The 26269-nt window shown below is 41.5% G+C and overlaps 3 protein-coding genes across 4 annotated transcripts in view; all 3 read right to left on the reverse strand.

The window, feature by feature from the left end:
- Positions 1-6652, reverse strand: part of huwe1 (HECT, UBA and WWE domain containing E3 ubiquitin protein ligase 1) — a 38316-nt gene extending 31664 nt beyond the window's left edge. The window contains exons 1-10 of the mRNA XM_083675497.1: positions 6606-6652; positions 5404-5472; positions 2445-2494; positions 1693-1762; positions 1491-1589; positions 1005-1211; positions 703-855; positions 492-554; positions 236-313; positions 22-72 (exon numbers count right to left, since the gene is read on the reverse strand). Coding sequence (XP_083531623.1) covers positions 22-72; positions 236-313; positions 492-554; positions 703-855; positions 1005-1211; positions 1491-1589; positions 1693-1737 — 696 coding nt within the window. The 5' untranslated portion in view covers positions 1738-1762; positions 2445-2494; positions 5404-5472; positions 6606-6652. The remainder of the gene's footprint in view (positions 1-21; positions 73-235; positions 314-491; positions 555-702; positions 856-1004; positions 1212-1490; positions 1590-1692; positions 1763-2444; positions 2495-5403; positions 5473-6605) is intronic.
- Positions 6653-7451: 799 nt separating this feature from the next.
- phf8 (PHD finger protein 8) lies at positions 7452-17935 on the reverse strand. 2 transcript variants are annotated; one of them, XM_083674631.1, is made up of 22 exons: positions 17672-17935; positions 16625-16911; positions 16440-16525; positions 16106-16232; positions 15714-15874; positions 15319-15460; positions 14976-15162; positions 14457-14619; positions 14183-14270; positions 13894-14000; positions 13135-13226; positions 12951-13040; positions 12549-12845; positions 12170-12252; positions 11882-12054; positions 11525-11610; positions 11163-11281; positions 10706-11046; positions 10466-10561; positions 10253-10362; positions 9777-10143; positions 7452-9667 (listed from the first exon to the last, which is right to left on the reverse strand). In XM_083674631.1, the coding sequence occupies exons 2-22, from the start codon at positions 16720-16722 to the stop codon at positions 9579-9581; spliced, it is 3102 nt and encodes a 1033-aa protein (XP_083530757.1). In that variant the 5' UTR covers positions 16723-16911; positions 17672-17935; the 3' UTR covers positions 7452-9578. The 2 variants fall into 2 exon arrangements, with proteins under 2 accessions (XP_083530757.1, XP_083530756.1); XM_083674630.1 differs by having other exon boundaries at positions 17663-17935.
- A 381-nt stretch (positions 17936-18316) lies between these two features.
- The window catches only part of wnk3 (WNK lysine deficient protein kinase 3), a gene marked incomplete at its 5' end in the record, with an annotated part of 29341 nt that continues 21388 nt past the window's right edge, over positions 18317-26269 (reverse strand). The window contains 7 exons of the mRNA XM_083675952.1: positions 18317-21805; positions 21969-22150; positions 22245-22340; positions 22776-23011; positions 23254-23597; positions 23686-23978; positions 25889-26135. Of these exons, the coding sequence (XP_083532078.1) occupies positions 21146-21805; positions 21969-22150; positions 22245-22340; positions 22776-23011; positions 23254-23597; positions 23686-23978; positions 25889-26135 (2058 nt within the window). The 3' untranslated portion in view covers positions 18317-21145. The remainder of the gene's footprint in view (positions 21806-21968; positions 22151-22244; positions 22341-22775; positions 23012-23253; positions 23598-23685; positions 23979-25888; positions 26136-26269) is intronic.

Consider the following 26269-nt stretch of genomic DNA (forward strand, 5'->3'; position numbering starts at 1 on the left):
CAAATTGTGTTTGGTCCTTACCTTGTCTAGCTGTTCAATGTGAATGTAGTGTAGTGTGTTACTACTGGTCTGCTGGGGAAAGAATGTCACAAATGGTCAATAAATCCAATTACATTGAGACATCATAAAGAGCAGAAATCTGGATATTGTTTCCCAAACTCTAAATCGGCTTTCTTAAGTCACCTACTTGGTATACCACTGTTATTTACTACAATTAAATGGTGTTGGTCTTTACCTTCCTCTCCACTTTGACCTCAGGGCCAGGTTCAGCATAGAACTCAAAGTGCAGAGTAGTGGCACTAGGAGGGTACTTCTGTTCCATTTACATGGTATGCCAACAGAGAGGGGGCGGGGGGTAGGAGAGAAGGGTTGATTAAATGGAGTGTTAGTATAATTTTGGCAGTCATTATGAAAAATGTCATATAATTACAAAGCAATGAGCAATTGTCCTGGACAGCTGTTATTATAGTGTGACAGTGACAAACACTCACCGTCATAGCCAGGTCCCTGCAGCACTCTGCAAGACCAAAGCCATTCTCCTTCCCTCCCCAGCTCTGAAGACAAAAAAAACACGTTAGAACAGCTTTTCAACCTCCCCATGCAATTATTATTACTATTTTTTTTTTTTTTTTTAATCAACATAAAATATGACTGGAAGTTCAAATCTATTTTAACAACATGCTACGAACGGCACGCACATACCTCAGCCAGGTGTTGCAGGCGGGCCAGCAGAGGGGTTCTCTTGTCAGACCCAAGTCTGGTGATGTAATTGGAACGCTTGCTGAACACATAAAGTAGGTTCAGCACAGACAGGACAACCTGCATGTCGCATGATGCCAACAGGGTGGTCAAGTGCTGCAAGGGGGGGGGAGAGAGAGAGAGAGAGTGAGAGTTAACAAAAAGGGAGGAATCTCATCAGTTAATTTAGCCTTGGTCTGTGACAGGTGGGTACCCCCCTGTGAGAGAGGAGGTGATAAGTGCAGGGCCTAACCGACAGGCCTAACCTCTATGGAGCTGTAAAGGTGTCTGGAGAAGCTGTACTCGATGAGCAGTGCAGTGAAGTTGAGCACAGCCAGCAGCAGGGCTTTGAGCTGCCCGTTGTCCGGCCGGTCACACACCAGCAGCCAGGACATGTTCTCCACCGTCTGCCCCGCGTCACACAGGATGCCATCGAAGCGATCGAGCAGGTCCACCCAGTGGTAGAGCTCACACTGATGGAAGAGAAGAGAGGGGAGAGAGCGACAGCTGAAAAACCTGAGGTTACGCTTCGTTGACTGAGTAGGAGCGGTGCGTGAGGACGTGCCCCAAGTCACCTAAATCCAGGGTCTCAATAACCACGAGAAAACATTTCTGTACATGTATCTGAACAGAGGACAGGGAGCCGCACATGTTCTCCAATTTGGAGATAATAAACTGGACCCAAAAGTGTGGCATTAAACTTGGCTATATATGATATGTGCACAGCTCCCTTTCCCTTCCCTGGTGCTCACCTTGCCAATATTCCAGGTCTTGATGTGCTGCAGTTCCAGCAGCAGTTGCTCATCGCTACATCCCTTGAGCTTCTCTATGAGTGTCCTGCAGTCTGCAGGCTGCGGAGGAGAGAAATAAGACCATAAAGGACAAGCATGCCGAGTGCAGAGACCTCCTAGTGAGTCCAAAAGGGATTACAGGGGTAACACTATGCATACTCACAGCTTCTGTGGGGGTTTTCTTTAACTTGGTTCTGTCGACCTTCATCGTCCCTAGTTTCTATTTTTTGCTCCTGTTGAAATACGATAGATTAGCATGCATGCACACCTTCTGTAATGAGACAGGGTAAAAAATGGTGCTTCTGATTTTGCACACATATATATATACATATATATATATATATATATACACATATTACACACACATATTATATACGTATATAGTACCAGTCAAAAGTTTGGACACACCTTCTCATTCAATGGTTTTTCTTTGAATGAGAAAAAAAAATATTTTCTACATTGTAGATTACATTGAAGACATCAAAACTATGAAGGAACACATATGGAATTATGTAGTAAACAAAAGTGTTAAACAAACCAGAATATGTTTTATATTTTAGATTCTTCAAAGTAGCCACCTTTTGCTTTGATGACAGCTTTGCACACTCTTGGCAAGGTGTGTCCAAGCTTTTGACTGGTACTGTGTGTATATGTGTATATATATATATTAATCCAGTAAAAACAGACTAAGAAAATAATCTAGTATATTAATCCAGTAAGAACAAAAAGGACCTAATAAAACAGTGAATTTTGATCAAGTTAGCATGTCAGCATCAATCTCCATACAAGATTCATTCAGTGATTTATTTACATAAATCAAAAACAGCTATAATGCATCGCAGACATAATGAGAGCACATCTCATAAGATGAGGGAATATACCTAGAGCATGAGAGTTTTTAGAAGTGACACTTACGGTACGTAATTTGGCAATACCCACTTAACAGCATGTTTCATTCACAATACCTGAAACGAGAAAAGTCAATGTCATTAATATCATCAACGGTATACAGGCAGACTGAAGAGATTCTCTGCTGTCAAGGCACCATCTTACAATTTGACATTTACTGTTAGTAAGCTAGCTAACAAAAACCTCATCTGAGAAAAGGTTATTTTTCCAAACCCAATTCCAGACAAACAGAGCCTTGACAAACCAATTCCAACAGTGGTGCATTACTCCATGCAGATGTGCATTTATGAGGCAACAGTCTGGACACAGCTCTAAGAAAGAGAGGCCAGAGAGACAAGCAAAACTACAGACCAAATGAGAGGTTGACACAGAAAGCTATGAAGTTCCAATCAATCAATACATAAGTTGGGAAACATGGCAAATGATATTTCTTTGAACACCAAATCAAATCACCCATTTTCACACTAGCCACCTCTTTGTTACAATCTAGGGCTGAAATGATGGACAGGCTTCAGTGGGTTACTTGGTTCCAAACATAGCTGCTAGTGTGATTGTTGGCTCAACAACATGTTACCAGTGGCTACGATGGATATATATATATATATATATATATATATATATATATATATATATATATATATATATATATATATATATATATATATATATATATATATATATATATGTGTGTGTGTGTGTGTGTGTGTGTGAGAGAGATTCTACATACATTAGATTCTACATACATATATATAGATTCTACATACATATATATATACACACGATCAGAAATGTGTACCACTGATAAGTTGAACATTACTCAGCATATGAGATTTAAGTGCAAACTAGCCATCTCTGTATCGCGCGGTCGAGGGGCATAATCAAACGAAACAAAATTAGCTAGCAGCCTGCTAACTAGCAGCTTGGTCTGAAATATGAGCCATAAGCTACGCTAGCTACGAATTCAAATCTAGAACATAGCTAGATAACTGACGTTAATAAAAAACATAACATTAAAATCACAAAACGGTAAATCATCAGAGCTACAGCAAGCCTGCTAGCTAATAGATGTGACACCACCAGCTCTGCGGTAGGGAGCCAAATTAGCTGTCCGTAAGCTAACGTAGCTAGCTGACGTTTGTTGACTCGTTAGCAACCCCGGCTAGCTAGCTAACGCGTCTGGCTGGAGCATTCATTGACAAGTCGATTAGATAGCTAGTTTAACCCTAGCTACATTTAATAAAAAATGTGTACCCTAATAAAACATTGCACCATGAAAACACTACGCCAAAACAATACTAATGAAATCAATCTAGCTAGCTAACAATTCGCTAGCTAACTGGTTACCTTTGCTGTGTTGAGGGAATGGTAGCTAACGCTAGCTGGCAGCTAGTTATCAAGACAGCTAAACAAGCTCAATCGATAACGAATGCTTTCGAGGGTGTCAACAGATTTTTCCGAATGCAAAACAGGCAGTCGGTAGCGAACAAGCAAGGACAGTCAAGTTAGCCAATCTAGTACTGAAGGAATGTGAGGTAACTAGCACGCTTGCTATGACAAGCCGCTAGCTAAATGTTGTAGTTAGCTAGCTAAGTAAAATAGTCTAATGTCTGACAAGTGGAAAACAGTAACCACATAGGCTCAACCACCGGCACTACCATGTCATTTTCCCACTCCTCAGACGCTTGAACATGCAGTGCTTTCCTAATTTAGCTCCCGGCTGAGCCTGCAGTAGGCCTCACAAGTCGTCCGTACTCTCCCACCCCTGCATCCTTACCAATACACACATACCGTAGGTAAACACAACTCGCTAGCTGGCAACAGTAAGATCAGATGAGACTAGAACATCGTCGATCAGTCGTATTTAGAGATTTACGGCAAGCAATTGCATTCTGTCATACTTCCTCCCTATGCTTTCAGGCGGATAAAAAGATGCTCGCACTTACCGCACACGCGTTGGCTAGCCAGTTGGTGTAGCCGAAACGCATAATAACCCGCTGAATCATTCCCCCATACGGGCCTAACGTGACACTGACTGTGCGAGTCGGTGTATTTCATAGTTTTCGATGAGCAAGTGTGCGTAGCTGGCTACCTGGGGATGTTCATGTTATATGTGCGCGCCCGAGTGTCTGTAGCATGAAACTGTAGCTACTTAAAGTACAATGACGACTGTTTTTTTTAAATGTTTTTTTTTTTTTTTTCGTACTGTACCGCATAATGATTCAGATACAAATCATTGCGTGTATGTTTCTCCCAAATAGTGATGACAACAACAAAAATGATAATAGCATTTTTTGTTGAACAGAAATAATCATACGACGCTAACCTCGTAATTAATCACATCTGTTCAAAACTAAGCACGTTTAATACCTATTCCAGAGACCTCTACTGGATATGGTGTCGAAATCTCTGCAACCAAATTGTCCACATTATCCCCTTTATAATCAGACAGTATCAATAAATGCATCATCAATATTAGTGTTCTTTGCATATTTGGTTAACAAACATCCTATATAACTACAACTCCAAAAGATGAGGGTGGAAGCCAGGCTCCACCTTAGTAGACAGACCCCATCCATATCATCTTCATAAAACTTCAAGATGTCAGTTCACAGCTGACAAGCATAATAAGTCTATATTTTGAAATGAGCAAATCATGGAAAAATAACATTGTGTTTGCTCTTCTGGCTCTTATTTTCGTCAATGTGATCGAAACATTATACAATAGACAATGATAAACATAAAACGAATAACCCCATGACAAACAGGATGACTACACCTTTTGAGAGAATGCCAAATGACAGTTTTAGGATTATAAAGACCTTTACACTCCACAAGTCTCATTGGAAGATCAGATTTTCAAATTTTCAAATTTAGAAAGTTGATTAATAGTAATACAGAATAATAACAAATATAAATGATAAGATACTTATTGTAGCTAATCATAGTAACCAAGGTTGGTACATACCAGAAACTGCTTTGGTTCATTAGCTCCATCACTTCTCTCCTCAGCTGAGTTATGGTCTCCTAAAACAATCTGAAAGCATAAAATCAAGCAAACCAATTGAGTAAAAATAGGGTTTTGACAGCTTTAAGTATTACAATGAACCAAAAACAAAGCACTGGAATCTAGCCCAATACTGAGGGAACTATCAACCAATGAAATGTACACTGAAGGTGTACATTTGGGTAGGCAAAATCTAAAGAAAAAAGTCCAGGAGAAATATCAAACATAAAAACATTTTATTATTCAATACACTGGGGCTCAACTGCTTGTGGACTTTATAATTTCCCATGTCATTATGTTTCATCGTGACCAATGCTATTAATATATTTGCTAGGCTAATGGGCACAGTTTACTAGCTACTACTATGGTCTACCTTCAGTTATATAGTTAGGATATTGATCAAAGACCCTAATCTTAAAGCCGTTACTAGTGCAGGGCTAAAATTGTAAATGAGACTAGCCCCCACCATAAAAACGTCACTTTGTCTCAAATTCAATGCGTTGATCTGGTTCTCACTCACATTATATGATAATACCCTGACATGTCTGATTATCATAAACCACCTCTCTGTCTCACACAGCCAAGGGAACTGTCATTAGATCACAACTGGTGTGTTGAATGATGATGCTGGGCAGGACAGCTAGCTAGCTGAGCTAGCCATCTTCTTCATCCACGAATAGATGACGCTAGCTAGCAAGCTAACTTGCTTAACTTTCATCCGCAATCTCGACAGGCTCTCTTTGTAATTTTTCACCAAGGCATCAGCCCCCAGCAATTACCTTATCACACACACACACACACACACACACACACACCAGAAATTTCACGAAGTAGGTTGCTAGCTAGTTAGATAGCTTAGCTTAGCTTGTGAACACACACACACAAGCAGTGTGTGTTCGTCTGTGTGTGCGTTTGGCGCGTGCATACAGCGCACCACAATGCTCTTTCAGTCAGTCAGTGGGACCACGGTCCATGGCTAAATTAAAAATGGCGGTTTACACAGCAGAATGTCCGGACTTTAGCCTTAGAAAACGTTCGCTTTAGAGTTCTACGTTCCAAACGCTGTCAAATACCAACCCCCATATGTTTTTCCAGATCCCCGATTTCAACCTTTCAACACACAACGGCCAAACGGACGCGCAGGAATGCATCTATTTGCTTACCTTAGATGCGTGTTAATTTCACTTCTCCATCTTGCACTAGTGAGCAGGGTAGGTTAGCTAGAATCTCGCGAGAGAAACGTCAGGCTTCCTATGTAGCTTGGGCACTCCCAACATTAGGCACATATGTCAATGATATGTGGCTTATACACTTTTTTGAAGGCCTACTGAATTGTAATAAGTTCATGTCTTCTAAACACAGTCCATTTGAGTACGGGTTTGGTCATTTTCGAGAGGAATACTTCAAGGTCTCTGATATATTTTCAGTGTACTGCAGAGAATATTTGGAGTGGATTCAACTTGTGTGTCCTGTCCTGACTCCTGTGTGTGACAATCACACATTGAGGTCTGTGGAAAAAGAAAACTGCTGACATCTGCTTATTTATTTGTTTCATAGTTGGCCCTATGAAATTACTCACAGAACAACACTTATTTTTGAAAAATATTCTTTAATTCAGCTTAATATGACAATTCTCTCAAGCTTACTGAAAATCAAGGTCATAAACACCTGACATTTTTATTCAGTATTATGAATACAAATGCAATTTATTGTCCAATATTAAATGAGGAAATTTGTGTTAGTCTACTGCTCTTGTAAGCACCACCATAAAAATAATGAGCACGATATTGATATCAAATAAACCCTGAGAGGAACTGTGTGATCCACACTATAATCAACCATTGAAATATGAACATTGAGTAAATGGTAAGAGCTAAGAGATTCTGGAGTGAAAGAAAAAACATCTAATGAGTCATTTATTTTAACTAACGACAATAATAAATGGCATCCTTCTCAATGTCCTTTGTAGAAATGTTATAGGGAGAAAAAAATGTAAGTCCAAATAGATGTAAAGTATTGGTGTGTTTAATACAATACAAATGTTTCTTGCCACATCATTACGATAATAGCAAGACCATTGAAAACCTTAGAACATACAGGGTTGAGATTGTGAAATGAGCATCAGTGCAAACACTCTCTATCCAATGCTGTAATGGGGAAGAGGGGGGGGGGGGTCTACTGCAAAGAGTAGCAAATTAAGTTAAAGAAAAACTAACATTAATTTAACAGTACTGGCCTACTAAATTAAATTGACACTATTTTTGGTACTAGTGAGAAACTGTGGGGCAGACAAATCAGAAATGTATAAAGTAATGTATTGTAGGCCTATGAATATCTCCTCAAGGCCAATGCTTTACATGTCTAACATATACAGTACATTGACACAAGCGTAAATATCAATTATGATTAGGAAACAAAACAAAAAGGTAAATTAACAATAAGAGCAGACCTGTTGAGCACAAACTTCATTATTACATTAACAATACAACATGACCAACTAAACATAGTGACATAATTACTGCATACAAAAGAAAACTCAACTTTGACTATATCATACATATTCCAAATGACATTTATGTATTTTGTACATGGTATGTTAAGAAAGAATTTCAAACAAAGTCTTTCTTTGAACTATAAAAACCAAATAACAACAATTATGTACATATGTGAATCAATACCAAACTCCACACCCCAACTTTAATGTCCTAACATAAAACTACAATTGTGTCTAAATCTCTTGCACATTCCTTAAATAAAATGCATCAGTCTATGACCTTGCTGGCTCAAGTCTGTGTGATATTAAGACTTGGATGTGAACTAGAAAAGGACTGGGAACTAGACTCTTCATATCATGACTGCTTTGACCGGGTAGCTGTATAAATTCAAAAATATACACATCTAAAAACACACAATTTCATCAAAAATTAGTTAAATGAATACAATGACACTATACTGAACAAGTGAACTCTTGGGAAACAGCACACCGATCAAATCTTTTAAATATCTACAACAATTTTGGTAAAGAGGAACATAATAAAAATGTCTTGCTATCTTACATGAGGGAAGGAAAGCTGAATTAATGGAATTACCTACAGTATGATAAGAAAATATGATACACAAGGGGTAGGGTGATGAGTTTTTGAGGAAAGAACATGGATGTGAACACAACTGGAGAGGGTGCATGAGATGGCAGGCATACTACAGCCACATAATAAATACAAAAAAGTAGCTGAATAAATAAAACAAAAACTAATTAGTTCATATTAGATTTCGTGGAAAAAATAAAATTAAAAAAAATCATTAGATCAATTTAAAAATCCCATTTTGCTGAATCCTCCGGGAATAAATAATTCAGTAATGAGCACTTTTATTCAGGTACTTACATGAAGGATTTCTATGCATGTAAGGGTTATTCAAAATTCCTTCCAAATGAAACAAACTTCTAGGTCTTCATGCATACCTTAATGCACAAAATATCTACATTAATTCTACAAATGATTTGAGCCAATTAATCATAAAATATTTTTGTATGAATCGACTGCAAAACCTTATTATTACCTTGATATCAAATACCAGACTAGAAAGTGGGACCTTTCCCTTTTATATGCTCACTTAAGCATTTGCCCACAAGCACAGGGACACACAAACATACTGTACAGCCCTAAAGGAGACCGTGGGTTAGCCACATAACCTAAAAGTCTATTCTTAACAACCACTCAAACTATCATTAATATGACCCATTTTCATTTCCAATTGTATAAATACTTGATTCCTGCATGTAAGTTAAACTGTATGTTTCAATGATTGGTTAATATTGGTTATCAAAGTTAAGTGAATATAGCAATTAATGGAGCCATAGTTTTTCTTTGCTCTGGACTGTGAATGACATCATAGAGAAAACATGCTTATTGAGTATATTCATAACAAAGTATGAATAAACATGAAAGAATAGTACAAAAGCAGTCTGGTAAAAAAAAAAATGTGGTCTGTAGGTGGCCAGGTAAGAGGCATTTGAAATGAGTATATGAACATGTAAGTGAAGATGAGACACCAGATGAAAAAAAAACAGTAAAAATAGAAAGAAATATATATAAATCTGTCAAAAAATCTTCCTCCAGCCACTTTTCCAGAATATCTCACAGTAGAAGCTTGCCGTTTCGGTGTATTTTCAGAATTTTTCCTAGTCTCTGTTTTGCTGTTGCAAGTCCTTTCTTTGGACGTTTCCCTGAGAAATGGAGGTAGAGGGAGGCATTGGGTAAGAATAGAGTGTGTAACAATCACATGCGTTTCATCATGTCATAGTGCTATGTAGCAGTTTATTTATGTGTGCTTACCATGCCCAGCTACAGTGACTCCTGGGCTTGCTAGCCCAGCGGGGGACGGAGCCGAGGGGGAATAAGTGCTGCTGTTCTGGGGGGAGAGGGAGGGCCGTCTGGAAGTGAGGAAGACCCCAGGAGCCATGGCCGCACTCCCTCTGGGACCCCCAGGGCCAAAGGGGCCTGGTCCTGCCGTGTACTCATGGTCCAGCAGGCTGGCTGAATAGCACTCTATCCTCCTCTCTGGGCTGGAGTCAGCTGGAGGCTCTGGGGGTGGAGAAGGGGAGGGTGGGGATGGATCTGTCTGAGGTGGAGGCTGTGGGGCAGGAGGAGGGGCAGTTGGGCGCTTTTTGGTGTACTTCCTCTTGGTGGGTTTCTGGAGCTCCTGAATTAACCAAAAGTAGAAATATCAGAGAACAATTCAGAGGAGCATGCACAGCCATCACAACTGTACTTGTACTGCTGTCACCCCACACACTGTCCCTTCTTCTCACCTGTTGTGCCAGTTTGGCAGCAGCTGCAGCAAGGCCAGTCTCCACCGACGCCACCCTGGCCCCCTCCCTCGCTGGGCGCTCCTGTTTGGGGAGGGTGGGAGTCACCCGTGCTGAAGAAGCAAGGGAGATGTTAAACCAATTAAAATGTTCACCGTGCTCAAAATTCCCCTAACAAACAGTTACTTTGATTTGAGAGAAGAGGGAGTTCAGTACCTTTGGGGCTCCAAGGTGTGTCAGCCAGGTTTCTCTTCCTTTTCATCTTGGCCTTGCTTGCGTGGTCCTCCTCATCAGACTCTAATGAAGGGTAGACTGAGAGACAGTGTTTGATTACAAGCTTGAGAACACATCATTGTCATTAACAAAGTATCCACCCAAGTGCCATACTTAACCTATTACTTAGTGTGATGGGAGTTATCCTCTTATCAGCAAGGGCATGTGCTTATTGTAACTCACCATACTCTGAGTCTTTAAAACAGGTGCCAAGTGTCTCCTGCTCGTCTGGACTCTCCTCGTCACTAAGGTGACGGGCGGGGCGCTTGATTGGCCGTTTCCCAGGGCGCTGGAAGGGTGTCTTCTTTTCAGGGGTCGCTCTGTTCTTCTTGGATCCTTCTGTGACCCACACAGCCCGCCCTCCTTTCTCTTTGACCACTGCCAAACCCTCAGACAGGCCTCCCGAGATAGAGAGGGGGGAAGAAGAAGAGGACGAGGAGGAGGACGAAGAGGAGGGAGGGTTGGCCATGGAAAGCATGCCCTGGATGGCGTCCCGGGTGCTTGGAGAGGCTGGGGCTTCCTCGCTGGGTGAAGGAGAGGACACGCATGAGAAATCACACTAACAGTAAAAAATAATATTTTAATAATATTATGGGTCTTGATGGAATGATGGCTGATCTGGCAGTTGAAGTGTAGCTACCTGAGAGCAGAGTCGAGGCCTGCCACCTGTTTGCTGGCCTTCAGCAGGTCCAGGATGCCTCCAGCTCCACCCTTCACCCCATGGACAGTCAGGGTCTCCTCATCTGTGGTATAGTCCTCCTACACCGCCAGGTACATATAGAATTTACATTGCAGTCAAATATCACACATTAAACATGCCACATCTACGACAAAAAACACAAGCATCAAAAAACACAAGCATGGGGTCTTGCTCATCTAAATATCAAAACAGCCTGACCTGATTAATGCTGTATGCTGAAATGTATTGGTATTTAAGAAACAGATGCCCAAGATAATCATTGTTGGTAGAAAATAGAGGTTATCTTTTGTCGATGATCTTACCTCAATGTCAAAGTCCACCTCTCCTGGCTCCCTGATGCGGTTGGGGTCAGAGCAAGGCTTGGCCCGAGGCAGCTTCCTAGGAAGACCTGGAGGAGCCAGGCATACAGAACATAGCAGGAAGCTTACCGTTTGTTCTCTACTGCACCGCACTAGATCAAATCTAATCCATTCATTTACCCAAAGGACTCTTCAAAAAGGATTTATTGCTGTTATTAATTGAACCTGAAGGAGAAGAGAAGACCCGCTGGTACTAAAAGTGCCTGTGACTAAGCAGAGCACCCAAAGAGAGCAGAAAATAAATAGGATTGTAAAACAAGTGTTCCCTAAGTACATTTCTACTGTGTAACAGGATCTCACCACTTAGTTTCTTCTTGCTGGATCCTGCAGACTTGCGGCGTGGAGGTGGCGTTTCATCAATCTGCAGCTCGTCTTCGGACTCAAAGTCTGAGAGAGCAGATTCTCCCATACCAAAACGGAAGCGAGAGGCACATCCCGCACCGTTACTGCTGCCTGAGCGGCCCCCCTTCTTCCTACGATTGACAAAATAAGAAACTATATAAACCGGTGGATGACAAAGTAAAAATGGTACAAATGTAAGAAAAAAAGGTACACAGGTACATCAGCTTCTCCAGACCACAGTCTTACCCCTGTATTTTGCCATTGGTCAGCACCAGTTTCAGTTTGCTCTTGTTCAGTTTCCCTTCAAACTCCTCCAAAGGTAGCTCTAACTGGAGATGGAGAGAAATTGCATGCACTTAATTAGTTAGAGGAAGAAAAGTAAAACAACCCTCGGCAACCAAGGCAAGGGACAAAGTCATGATGTAAATCAATAGTTTGTATAAGGCACAATTGACAAAAGTATCTTGACCACTTTTGCATACTGCACAGTATTTCTATACTAAGACACTCAACATATCTGTATCCTTGCAATACATTTACATGGTTTCCATTAATGAATTGAAGAATACAGAGAAATAATGCGAAGCCAGGACCTGAATAAAAAAAGGACTGTTATCAGTTATACCTTGTTCTTGTTTTTGGACTTGCCAAGTTGGAATTTCTTCAGTGTGTGTTTGGTGTGAATCTCTAGCAGGTCCAGCTCTCCTGCCTCAGCCTTTAGTAGGCCCTTTTGGCCCTTCTTCTTGGCTCCTGGAGGGCCTAGGCCCCCTACTCCATCCTTGGGTTTAGGGCCTCTCTTTTTGCCCGGGGGACGGCCTGGGCTCTGCGATGTGGTTAGAGGGGCTTTGGGGAGGGGAGAGGGGAAGCCTGGTGCTCCAGGGAATGCAGTCCCAGAACGACCTACGTTTTGCTGGAAGATGTCCTATTCCAGAAATCAGTGGAGAGAAAGTCCTTAGAATGTCATGCTCTTCTGAGTTGTTTCGTCTAAAAATATGGGCAGAAAAAGTAATCAATATCCCATGCTTACCTCAACAAGGCGGATCTCTTTGGCCAGGTCCTTCACCAGCTGCGGTGTCTTAATGGTTTCTGGAATCTCCACCTCATGGTCAGATATCGCCTGTGGGTGACAACCACAATGTCTATCAAAAACACAGCACCTACAAAGTACCCAAAGATTCATTGAGACAAACCATCATGAATCCATGACATACCTCTTTGCGTGTCCAGGTGCGGAAGGCGTTGTTGAGGGCTTTAGCTCCGTGGACAAGGTAGGTAGCAGGGTGTCTGCGGTTCTCTCTCAGACCTGCAAAGTTTACCAAGGGAGGCAATCTTTAAAGTATCTGTGCATTGCTTCTATTCCCCCCCCCAAATAAATGTATCCATATGAAATGTCAATATGAGTATACATTCACATATCACTTTATTAGGAACACCTGTACACCTTCTCATGGTAGAGGTGGTGTAATGGTGTGGGGAATGTTTTCTTGGTACACTTTGGGCATGATAATATCAATCAATCATCGCCTATTTCAGTGTTGTTGCTGACCACGTGCATCCCTTCATGGCCACAATTTACCCATATTCTAATGGCTACTTCCAGCATGATAATGCTCCATGTCACAAAGCAAAAGTCATCTTAAAATGGTTTCATGAACATGACAATGAGTTCAGTGTTCTTTAGTGGCCTTCCCAGCCACCGGATCTGAATCCAATAGAACACCTGATGTGGTAGAATGGGAGATTCACAGCTAGAAAGTGCATCTGAAAAATCATCTTGTGGAATCAATGCCACGAAGAATTGAGGCTGTTTTGAGAGCAAAGGGAGGCCCTACCCAGTATTAGTATAGTGTTTCTAATAAAGTGCTCGGTGAGTGTATATTGGCATATATGCATGTAGTTCATAAGAGAACAGAGGAGGACTGAGTTTATGCATAAAAAAAAAAAAGATCCAAGACTCAAAGTTAACTCACCTCTGAAGGTGTCGAGCAGGTGCTTGCCAACATACCAGCACACAGTCTCAAAGTTGGGGAATCTGAACAGGTCTGCTGTACTTAGCCTTTTCTCTATTTCATACGCTCTATAGGGAAAGAAGGCAGACCGTAGGAGAGACAAGACGGTAATGAATGGTGATAGTTTGTCTTTGACAAAATGTCTAAGAAAATGAAATGTGCCTGTAGTTTTTTAAATAGGTAATGCTGAAATGATTGGTATGCAACGAAGGCCAGTTCAGAGACACAGAGTGAGTAGATGGGGACTCACCGAAGCTGCATGTCAATGTTGAGGCTGTGCAGAAAATTCCCTCCGAATGCTAAGCAGTCCACGGGAGTCAGAACAGCATGTATCCACCCTAAGAGACGCACGCAGATACACATGAACAACATGTTGACTTCTGGCTAGTCGTACCACACTGCCACATCACCAGCGACAATAATGCACCAATCACACAATGTACAGGCCAGTCGCAGTACTAATCCTTGTACACGGGACAACGGCAGGACAACAGCACAACATCTGATGACACGTTGTTGAATACCTGTTGGGATAAAGAGGGTGTTTCCCTGTTTGACGGAGCACTTGTAGCACATGTCAACTTGGTCCCCGAAGAACATCTCGTTCTGATTGGAGGAGGAGCTCCAGCGCTCAAACAAAGCCAGGTTGGCTGCTGTGGGAGAGATGAGGTAGAAGATCTTCTCTCCCTGAGGAACACACACAGATAGAGATTCTATTTATATATATATATATATATATATACACACACATATATATATATATATATATATATATATATATATATATATATATATATATGTGTGTGTATATATATATATATATATATATATATATATATATATATACACATACACACATATATATATATATACACACACACAGCATTTACAAAGATGATCAAAATAACATCACAGGTATACAAATATGCATCTTCTCAGCTATGCATGTCAACAGATTTAGCAGGAAGTAAGCCCAGTTCCATTTCTCCTTTGTACCACCCATTATCAGTCATAACTGTCACCTACAGTAGCTCCTTCCTTACCCGCAGGACATGGTACCACACAGAGGTGCCTCCAAAGTCAATGTGGAAGTCTGTGTAGCTGTCTTTTACTCCCATGAGGCAGTACTTCTGGACGTTGGGCCGCTCAAACACAGATTCCACAGGCCACAGGTTTTCCACCCATGACAGTTTCCTCACAATCTTCGGAGTTTCCACCAGGTTTGACAGCCTAGGATATTTGATATGTTATAATTAAAACATTGATTCAAAAGAGGCTACGTAGTCCACGTAGATAGAATGTAAACAATGTGATTCTGTCTGCAGAAATAATATAGAAAATGATGGTGACGAGACTTGTAGCACAAGAGCGAGCTGTGTAGACTACCTGGTCTCAGAAAACTCCAAGCTGATCACATTGAGCACTCGGTCTCTGTTGGGGCTATTGTAGTACTCCGCAAAATCTCCCAATCGCATCTTTAGGTCAGCTTGGCGGGACACGTCAATCACATCAATCTCTTTGTCCGCACCTACACAGAATCATATCTGTCTTAAGCATGATGCAAGACACTAGATAACTCCTGTTGTGTTTGTATCACCTCTCTCTGCTTGTATGTATTCATCCTGTAAAGTGCATTCACTGCATTATATCGCAAGTGTATAAAATGTGGTACACAAATTAAGTCTGATTGTTTATCGACCCCTAGACAAATCTATGACAGTGAAGAAATGTTAGGTACAGAAGATCAGGGATGATCCTTGTCTGTGGAGAGGGAGGTTTACCAATGTAATGCTCAACATCATTGACTCCGAAGGCTGCTGGGGGCAGGTTCATGCCCAGGCCATCCCTCCTGAGCACCATCACAGGAACACTGAAGGAGCGCTCCTCCAGAAATTCCACTGTCAGCTGGGCCCCAGACGGCTTCAACAGCACTTCATCCGCACTATCACACACAGAGACACATGGGGAGTGAGAGACTGATCAGAGTTGCGTGCATGAAGCTGAAAGCTCTGTGTAAGAAAACATTGCATCATCTTGGGATCTACTTGTAAAATGTTTTCAGTTATTGTTCATTGTAGAGATAGGGGAAGCATCATCAATGTGAACATGTATAAGTAGCATCAGATGCTAGTAAAACAACTTTCATGCATTGTAGTGGATGTCAGAGGTTTACTTTGGGAATGTGCGGCTGCGTAACTCTCTGACAAACTGTGGGCTGCCGGTCTTTACTGGTCGCCCAGCATCTCTTCCCACACCTGCACCAGCATCAACCTGCTTGTTAGCCCCACGCCGCTTCCGCACTGCAAAACAATCGGGAGACAACAAGGACTGCTGAGGTGACTGCACCACTTTAGAGAGGCAGATCAGAAGCCAAAAAGCTCAGAGGAATTTGTCATGTGTATTCATATGGAGAGACACAGTCCATATTCAAAAAGGTACAAATCATTTAAAAACGAAGTGTTCTCAGCCTTGAGTGGAGGGAGGAACATTCTAAGGAAGTGACTTACTGACAGAGGGCCCATGGCTGACTTGACAGTTGGGACAATGGTACAGGTCAATATCTGCTGCTTTATCTTCTTCCACTCCAACACAACTAAACACAAAAATGGACACATTTGCACAAATTCAAATGCACACACATTGATTTAACATGACTAACAATATAATAAAAACTAATCGAAAGAAAAATTACCTTCCATGAAACCAGTCTTGACAAATGTCACACTCAATCATAAAACGTGTGACATCATAGGGTAGTTTACACAAGCAGTACACTGGAACAGAAGCCATACTGGGATTGTATGGGAACTCGCACTGCACCTGATATTATTATACTATGACAAAAGACAGCGCTGCACTGAACATCTAATGTATTCTGAAGCCGCACAGAGCAGTAACAGGTGAACTGCTGATCTGTCACTTCACTGGGTATAGATGCCTGTCACACATGGCACACAGCATCCACAATGGTTGGGGGACCTGTTGAAAAGGGAGAGAAAAAAAAAAAAGAACAAGAGTTTTTTTTTTTTTTATTATTATCGGGAAATCCACCTCAAACAACAGCCAGACTACTTGGCTTGTTATGGATACCTAGCAAGCTAGCAACCTCACCCGATTAGAGAAATGTAACAGATATTCCAAACGTCAACATGCCCAGACAAGACAAACTACCTAATGAGTTGACAAAGATAGTTGTCATTACATTAGTTATGTGCAATGCATGATACTGAACTTAACCTGATTGCGACTTTACCAAGCTAGATAGTTACGATAGCTAGTTTGCTAACATTACAGGGGACAGAGCTAGCTACAGCTGTTGTAAACACTACACTATCTTAGCTGACACCAGCTAACTAGCTTAAGCCTAGCAGGTAGTTAATAACACAAAATAACAAACAATTGCTAGTTTAAAACCATTGAGATATAAATAGCTAAAAACATGTACGTTTGGACAACGTAGCAGGTTGCTTTGCCTGTTTATTCCGACCTATTGTGTTGGCTAACGTTAGCTAGCGCTGGCTAAGAGCGAACAAACTATTTGAGCTAATCTGTGTATTCTTGCTAGCTTGCTGTAGTAGCTAACTGTTAGCTACTGTTTCCAATATTAATGTTCAGGCAGTTAAATTCAGTTATTTAGGTGTACACTCTCTTGCAGTAACACTCAGTTATACTGTTAGCTACATTAATACACATTTTGAGTTCAGAAAAAGGGTCAGAAATGTATTCTTACCGTATCTACCTAAATTGTCTGGTCGCTGAGGCCAAGCACTCGAAAGCGGTTGAAATCACTCCGAAAGGCCGAGGATCAATGCGGCCTTATTATGCAGGGAAAACTATTCCTCAACAGCCCTTACTGCATTCTTTTTCAAGCACAAATAATATCCAGGTGTGTAGTTTAAGTCCAAAATTGTATGCTACCAGAATGTTAATAGTTAAAAATACCACTTCATGAGCGCTGTGACTGAAAACAACTCAGATTACAGACATTTGTGATGCAGCATCGCCATTTCAAAAGCAAGCAATCGGGGCTGTCCGTAGTTGAGAGAACAATAAAGTTGCGGCCAATGAAGCCAAACGCAACAACAGAGGTTTTTGGTAACAACAGACAGAAAAATAGGCTGTGTTCCAAAATGCGTTCTTGCACTCCATCTAGATCGTATACCAAGTACGGTATACGCTTAGTCTAGATAGATGCAAGAACGCATTTTGGAACACAGACATTATATGAGTTGATACAGTTGCCACACCATGCCTGGTCCTCTAATCAACTGTCTCTAATCAATTGTTTCTAACATGAATTATCTTAACCAGTTTCATATTATAAAAAAGATATGAAAAAGATAGAAGAGTAAGCAACACAATTCCACAATATTTTCTATTTGATGTTTAACACCATCATTTATTTCGATTAGTTACAAAACATAAATAAAATCAACAATTGAATTAGTTACAGTTATTTTACAGAGGCTAAATCACCAGCAACATACGATTTATTTCTAGGTATTTCTGTTTAAATATCCTTAAATCATTGGTTCTCATTCAGGTCATTTTGGGGCTCCCAGGGTTGTGTTTTGTAGAGGAACCCAATAAAGATATCTCCTGGTGATGTTGTTTGTTTGTTTTTGTTTGGTCCAGGGAGTCAGGTTTGAAGATGCAAAAAAAAAATGTCCAAACTGACGAAAACTCTTGGGATTTAAATGTGATAGTTTAAACACAACGAGGAAAGGAATAAATCCAGGGGAACTCCATGAACAGAGATGAGAACCAATGTTTTCTAGTTTCAGATAACCTCAGATTTTAAATACTGATCAGAACACATTTTACATTTTGTACAACCCCATTTCAAAATACAAAAATAATGTTTTTCTTTTAGATTACATTTTGGTAACACTTCAGGACAGGGCGAGTTCCACATCTCCTTTCATGAATATCATCAAAGCTGTGACGTATAGTCAACATGTTAGTATTTGACATGACAGCACAGTAACTCACCGCAACTAATAATGAACTAAATTACTGTGAAAATGTGGGTTGTCTCATAGAAAACAACATAAATACTCAAAACCATTATGTTAAACTCTATATTCATATGCAATTGTAATTGTTTTACATTTGAACAACCATAAGCTTAAGCACAAATTGTTTAGCTCCCCAATAGAACATTTTATGTTTGTTTTTCCTCCCTCCACTTTTGAGTTTTAGTGCGTCTTCATCACTGTTAAGCAGTCTGTCACATATACTGTACAATCTCCTCTTTGCTGTGGCACAAAATCTCTGACTATCATTAATTTCATTAAAACAGAGATACTGCTTAGACTATAAAACCTTTTGTAAGCTCTCAGAAAATATATGCCTGACCATTTCTTGGTCAAATTTGTATATGGCTAAGTGCACTGATATTTGCAAACCACTAAACATTTGCAGATGTATCTAATTTCCATGTGCACCCTTGCATCTGTCACTGAAGTAAGTTGAAAATTTAGAAATAAAAAGTTTTCAATTACATACAGTAAACTTTTTGCAGCACTTCCTGCAGGTCCTTAGTCTAATTTACAAAAGAGTCATTCACACTTAAAACAACCCATGTTTAAGGACAAAAATAGTTAATGAAATCCAGAAACATTACCAGTTTGACATATTGCCCAGTGAGGCTCTCACAATGCTGTTTGACAACAAACTAAAACTATGGCCTTTATGGGTCCAAGCACTCACTTGGTTTGACGTCTTGTGTTGAGGAGAGGCGCCCATGACATGGGCTCTAAGTAAACATTGTATACTGGTACAGTCACAACTAATGTGAGAGGCTGCTTTCCATGGAAGCAGTGGGGATACAATTTGTGATGCAGTGAAGAAATATCACAAAGCTTTGTCACACAAAAGAAAAACACACACACACAAAAGTATTAATTTTAAAAGGCAATATAGGAGCAGCCCATTTCCATGGTTCACCCATTCCATAAAATTACTTGGCAGTTATTTTCTCATTGTCTTCGTATAACACCTCGATATAAAGGGCCGAGATTGATGAGGAAATTCAACATTTCCACAAATCTATTTATTTAAGTGCCTATCTGAAATAAAACTGTGATTACTTCTGATTGATCAATTATCTCAGAGTTGTTGTGTGCAGCAGATGTGAGAAATATAAGCACAAGTGTAAGCAGATTGCACTAAATTCAGGCAAGTCAAGGTAGGTAGCTGTAAGGTCATGCAGTCCTGGGATGAGTGTACATTCAGTAAACCTCAATACAAAGTCCACTGAACATATTAATCAAATCAATGTATCTATCATATCAGCATATTAATGGAATCAATTTATCAGAAGTTTTATGATGTTGCTCATCATATTACCTCAAATCTTAAACCTACATTTTTACCATTACTTAAGTAAAACACGATACACAAAGTACATGCCTTGCCCGTGCACTACACTGTACAACAGTGTGCTTAGTGGCATTGTGGTAGTGATGACAGCCAGGTAACATTGCCATGCTCTGTGATGTAACATGCTGTGGCTGTAACTGCCTTATGTCTCATTGCCTCTTAAAACATTTGTGCTATATTCATTTAAGATGTCGGTTAATTCTTTATGTCTGGTTGTTGTCAACGTGCTTGTACAAAAATATTTTGTTTATGCCTTACAGACAAATAACAACAATACAGGATGATCAATTTAGATGACAGTTACTAATTGCACTTTTAAAATTCATAGTCCTTTCAATGTAAGCATTGACAAATAAAAACAAAAATTATGTCAATACATAACATCAAGAATGTTTGTGTGTTCCTTCATGTCTCTGCTTAGGAAGAGTTCAGGTCCAATCGAGTTGGGAAAAAAAACATGATCGTTACTTGGTGCCAAAATACACATGGGATATGTACTGAGAAAATCCATGGCAACACAAACACACACACACATACACACAAATACACACGCACACATTACATAATTTACATAGGTAACTCGACACCTAAACACACCAATATTCATGATCCATTTTGCCATTTTTCTGTACATACTATGGTCTACCGTCCGTCACATTCACTCTCCATCTTATCTCTAGAAATACACTGGAATCCATTTGCTCATTCTCAGTCAGGCCTCTCATACACACGCCTACTCTCAATATGTTTTTTTCCCTCATCATCTCTCTCCAACTATTCATTCCCATTCCATCATAACTACCTCACTCTTCCCCCCCTTTATTCTTTTTTACTGCTGTCCCAGGGGAAGAGTGGAGGTTGGGGGTGTCGGGTGAAGTTTGGCACTGGAAGGCAGAGCAGCAGTAGAGCAGGAGGAGGAGCAGGAGGAAGAGGAAGAGGAGCAGGAGCAGAATGTCCCCCCGGCGGCGGCGGCGCCACTGTCCGTGGGCATCGCCGTGCCGGAGCTGGGCAGCAGAGACGCAGACGAAGGCATCTGAGACGGGGGCATTTGGGAAGACAACAGGGGTTGATTCTGAGGCGGTGCGTGGGGCAGCTGGGTGATCTGTTGCATCTGTGGTTGCATGGGCTGGGACTGGGAGAGCAGTGGAGTCTGCATCAGAGGCTGTGGTAATTGCTGTAGGTGTAATGGGGATTGCTGAAAGGGCATTTGCTGTAATGAGTGAGGCTGAGTGTGCGGGGGTTGCTGGAGATGTAAACTTTGTTGCAGCTGTGGGACTTGAGGCATGTGTGTTTGTTGTTGTTGTTGTTGTTGTTGTGGTTGTTGTTGCGGTCCTGGTGAACGCAGTGCATCCGCTACCCCCACCCCGCCCCACTGGGCCAGACCCCCCCCACTGGTGTATTGAGACGGGGCTGGCGTAGCGAGGCTGGCAGAGGCGGGTGCTGCTTGGGGACTCAGAGGTGATACAGGAAACCAACCTGGTGGAGCAACCTGGAAGGAAGACACAGTAATGAGCACAATAGCAACCCGGATAGCACAACCATAATAAAAATCATGTATTCACGAGGAAGCAAATGAATACATGACTACACACACTGAAAAATCAATATGTATTCAATACTGTAGGTATGTAACAAGAGGCGATGCGCTTTACCTCAGTGGGCTGGCTCCAGCCTCCTAACTCCTGCACCTGCTGGATCTGCTTGATCTGGTTAAGCGAGGGCTTGGGCGGGGCGGGACCCACTGTCTCCTTCGCCCAATCGTCCACCAGTTTGTGCAACTCGTCGGTGAATGTGCTCTTCCTGGCACCCATCCCCTGGGGTGGAGGACTATGGTCTTGAGAGGATATTAAGGAAAACTAGTCAGTCAAACACTGCTTACAGATATGGGTGTATAGAAGACTTTTTTTTGTGAAACTGCCGACTCTTACCTCTTTTGGTAGTCAGTAAAGTAGGGTGTTCTGGGTTGCAGTATGGGGGTAGTCTGCTCTGTTCTCCACCTGAGAAACTACTGGACTGCTGTATTCCTAAGAAGGGACCACAGTCAGTGATCTATATCAGTAACAACAAGAGATAATCCAAATCTCCTATATATAGTACCCCCTCCCCACACACTTACACACACATAGTAAAAATTACATATTTAGAATTTAATAGGTAACTGAATGAGAGTGAGAGGGAGAGAACAGAGAAGAGTGTTAGATAGATAGATAGATAGATAGATAGATAGATAGATAGATAGATAGATAGATAGATAGATACATAGATAGATACATAGATAGATAGATAGATAGATACATAGATACATAGATAGATAGATAGATAGATAGATAGATAGATAGATAGATAGATAGATAGATAGATAGATAGATAGATAGATAGATAGGTAGATAGATAGATAGATAGATAAATCAGAGAAAGAGTGTGAAAGTGTAAGAGAGAGAGACAAATACCGTAGTTACCAGGGTGTGCGACTCCGTTGTTGTCCATGTGGGAATGGGGTCGGGGCCGGAGCTTGACCTTGGCCGGTCTGGGTCTGCGGGGGGAGATGGCAGGAGGTCCTGATGGGAGGGGAGGGGTGCGAGGCAGGGGGAGAGGGAGCGTCTGCCGGTGGTCTTTGAGGGAGCGGAGTTGTCTGTACAGCTCCTGGAGCTCGTGATTCTGCTGTGACTGGAGAGAGACCACCTCTTTGATGTGTCTACGGAAGAGATATGAAATGCAAAGGGGAGGAAGTGGGAAAAAAGGTAGGAAAAGAAAGTGTTTGGGAAACCATTAATGGGAGAGGAATTAATGGTTGAGGCAGAGGAAGAGAGGGTGAGGACATTTGAGAAGGCAGGCAGGGATGGATGGAGTGAATATGAAGAAGAAAGTAAAAAATGTGATTGCAAACTGAGACTCAGAACAAATCCTGTCCCCTGTTTCCCCTTTCCCCTGTCTCACTTCTCTCTCAGTTTATGCAGCTCTTTCCTCAGGTCTTCATCCTCCAACTCGCTCTCATCATCATCGCTGCTGCCCGGGGGCGAATGTCCATGGGCGTGGCTTCTGGGTGGGTGAGACAGTGCAGGGGTCCTCTTGCCCTCCTCCCTCTCTCCCTCCTTCCCCCTGGCCCTCCTCCTTTCCCTCTCCAGGTCAGGGGACACCAGGGAGCTGTCGGTCAGCCTTTTCTCCTTCCCAGCCTCAGCCTGGGTCACAGAGAAGCGCCCCACTTTCCTGTGGCCACCACCCTGGCTGGAGGCTACTGCCTTGGGGGGAGAGGCCTCAGGGGGTTGGGGTACTGGGGTGACCTGGGGAAAAGAGGTAGCGGGATTCATTAACTTTGTGTTCCTCCTTCAGCATATTCTGCTTAATCCCGGAGTGCTGGGCTTCCCCTACCTCAAAACGACCTTTGCGTGAGTGGCGAGGAATGAGGGAGGAGCCCTCTCTCTCCTCTCTCACAGCCTGACTGCTGGAGTGTCCGTCTGATAAAGAGATGGGGAATGAAAAACAAAGGGGGGAGATACCAGAGGACCCAGAGACAAGGACATGGACAGACGGGGATAAAGACATACATTCACATGGAGGTAGACAAAGAAACATGCAGAAAACAGAAAAAAAGCACATATGGACAAACACGGGGGACACACGGACAGGCACATGGACAGACATGGACACATGGTACACAGACACACAAAAACACAGAGTTAAAAATCATTGTATCACATAACATCACATCATCAGCAATCTGTGACTTACAAGCTTCTATGCGAGACTATGGGGATGTGTGAACATTACAATGATTTTTGAAAACAATGTTCCTACATTTCCTACGGTGAGTGACATCGATTTCTTACGGTGATTTATTAAGAGTGAGTGACATTGATTTCTTACAGTGATTTCTTACAGTGAGTGACATTGATTTCTTACAGTGATTTCTTACAGTGAGTAACAGTGATTTCTTACAGTGATCTATGGTAACATGCTTAAAATAAGCTAAAATGTTATGGGGTGTGGGTAGGGTTGGTAGATAAGTAGATAGGTGTTGTAAGAGAAATACAGACATGGAATATGAATACATTTTATGGGATAATGTCAGGTGAATGTGTACATCAGTATGCCCCAACCCACCCACACATCCACTCTTTCACACTCACAGTCTCACTCTCCCAGGCACATATCAGACACCAGATACCAACACCACCTGTGAATCTGCTCTCTGATTGACAGTGATATTGTTCATGGTGTATGATCTTTTTCTAAACAGAAAGTGTGTATATGGATATGCTGCATCATTTCAGATCAACATGAAAATGTGCAGCTTGATGTGTGCTGCTGATGTTAATTAACACACTAAGACTTCGATACATAATGATACATCACCATATATACACACATATGTAGAACATAAGGTACATGGACTGCACATACTGTATGTTCGTGCATATGTTATATTCATAATAAATACACATAACTACACTACATAAATACATGCAAAAAATACCAGTATGCTAAAACAACATGAAAAAGGCCTTACAAAAGCCTACCCAGGTAAAAAAAAGAAGAAAAATAAATAAATAATAATAATAATAATAATAATAATAATAATAATAATAATATATATAATAACAGGAACCTCTAAAACCCAAGAGAGTAACCTCTAAAACCCTGTTCAATGTGCACAATATACTGTAAATGATGACCATCATCATAATCTAGGGTTATCACATACAGAACATACTAAAAGAAAATGGCATGTTAAAAAATGTAAGATGTACGTTTCCTGTAATGTGTTGCATCTGAATACAATGCTATTGGTGCAATATTAACTGTATGTGTCATGCAATGGTATAATCAAAATGTGACGTGTAGTAAAAGTAATATTTAGATCTTCTGTGCTGAATCGGCTATCATGATAACATAACATGGCCTCTTCATCAATCTAACCATTCATTCTCATGGGTAGCCATGACAGTGCAGTATGTGTGATAGTGAACCCTCAGGCGGTGTTGTGTACAGTGCAGTGCTCTGAGCTACTCAGGTGGGCAGGGGGTTGGTGTGGGCCGTGGATCTAAGAGCAGAGCAGAGGATTCGGGGGGGGGGGGGAGGGGGGGGTGATATGAGGTCATATCCTGGGTGCAGCGGGTATTTCTCCAGATCTCCAGAGATTGTAAGATCATCTGCACCGGTGGCATCAGGCTCCTGATGCCATTCTCTTCCTACACTCTCTGCCCTTCCTCCCCCCTTCTCTACGCTCCACTGTCCTTGCCCCTGGGTGAGAAACCCATGCAAAAAAAAAGGTTGCCAAAATAAATTTAGTAAAGCCATTCAGCAAAACAAACAATCCAAAAAAAGTCATGTATCATGTAGTGATATCAACACCAACACTATACAACAGAGACAATCACGTTACAATAGAAATACCCAAAATATGTTACTAAAGATTAAACAATTCCTTTAGCCATAACAGGTAAAATGTTCCTAGTAGTTTAGCAAGATACAAGTCTATGTTATACTAACACATATCTAGACATTATTGAGATTAATCTCCACCAACACCCCATTCTCTCTCTCTCTCGCTCTCTCTCTAAGAAGACGCTACCTTGCTGGACTCTGGGCTTCTTGAACAAGCTGGCGGAGTGGCGCAGTTTGCACGCCCAGCTTTTGAATTTGCGAGTCCAGGATTTCTTGCTAACAGGATTTCTGATACTAGGACATGTCAGGTTTAGGCCAAAATATCCACCTCCTGCATTGTGCTGCTGCTGTCCAGGCCGGAGGGGGATGGGATGCTGATTGGGGGGCCACGTAACATCTCCTGGGGTACTGGTGTCAGAGTGTGAGGGGGCAGCCTGGAGATAAGGATGGGTACGGGGGGAGGGGGATATGGCACAGCGACAGGTAAGACTGGCTGTGAGGGGCAGAGACCCTCAGAGAGAAAAAGAGAGACTTTAAATATCATAAATATAATCACCACAGTAAGAAA

Source organism: Argentina silus (assembly GCF_951799395.1).
Source record: "Argentina silus genome assembly, chromosome: 8".
Lineage (NCBI taxonomy): Eukaryota > Metazoa > Chordata > Actinopteri > Argentiniformes > Argentinidae > Argentina > Argentina silus.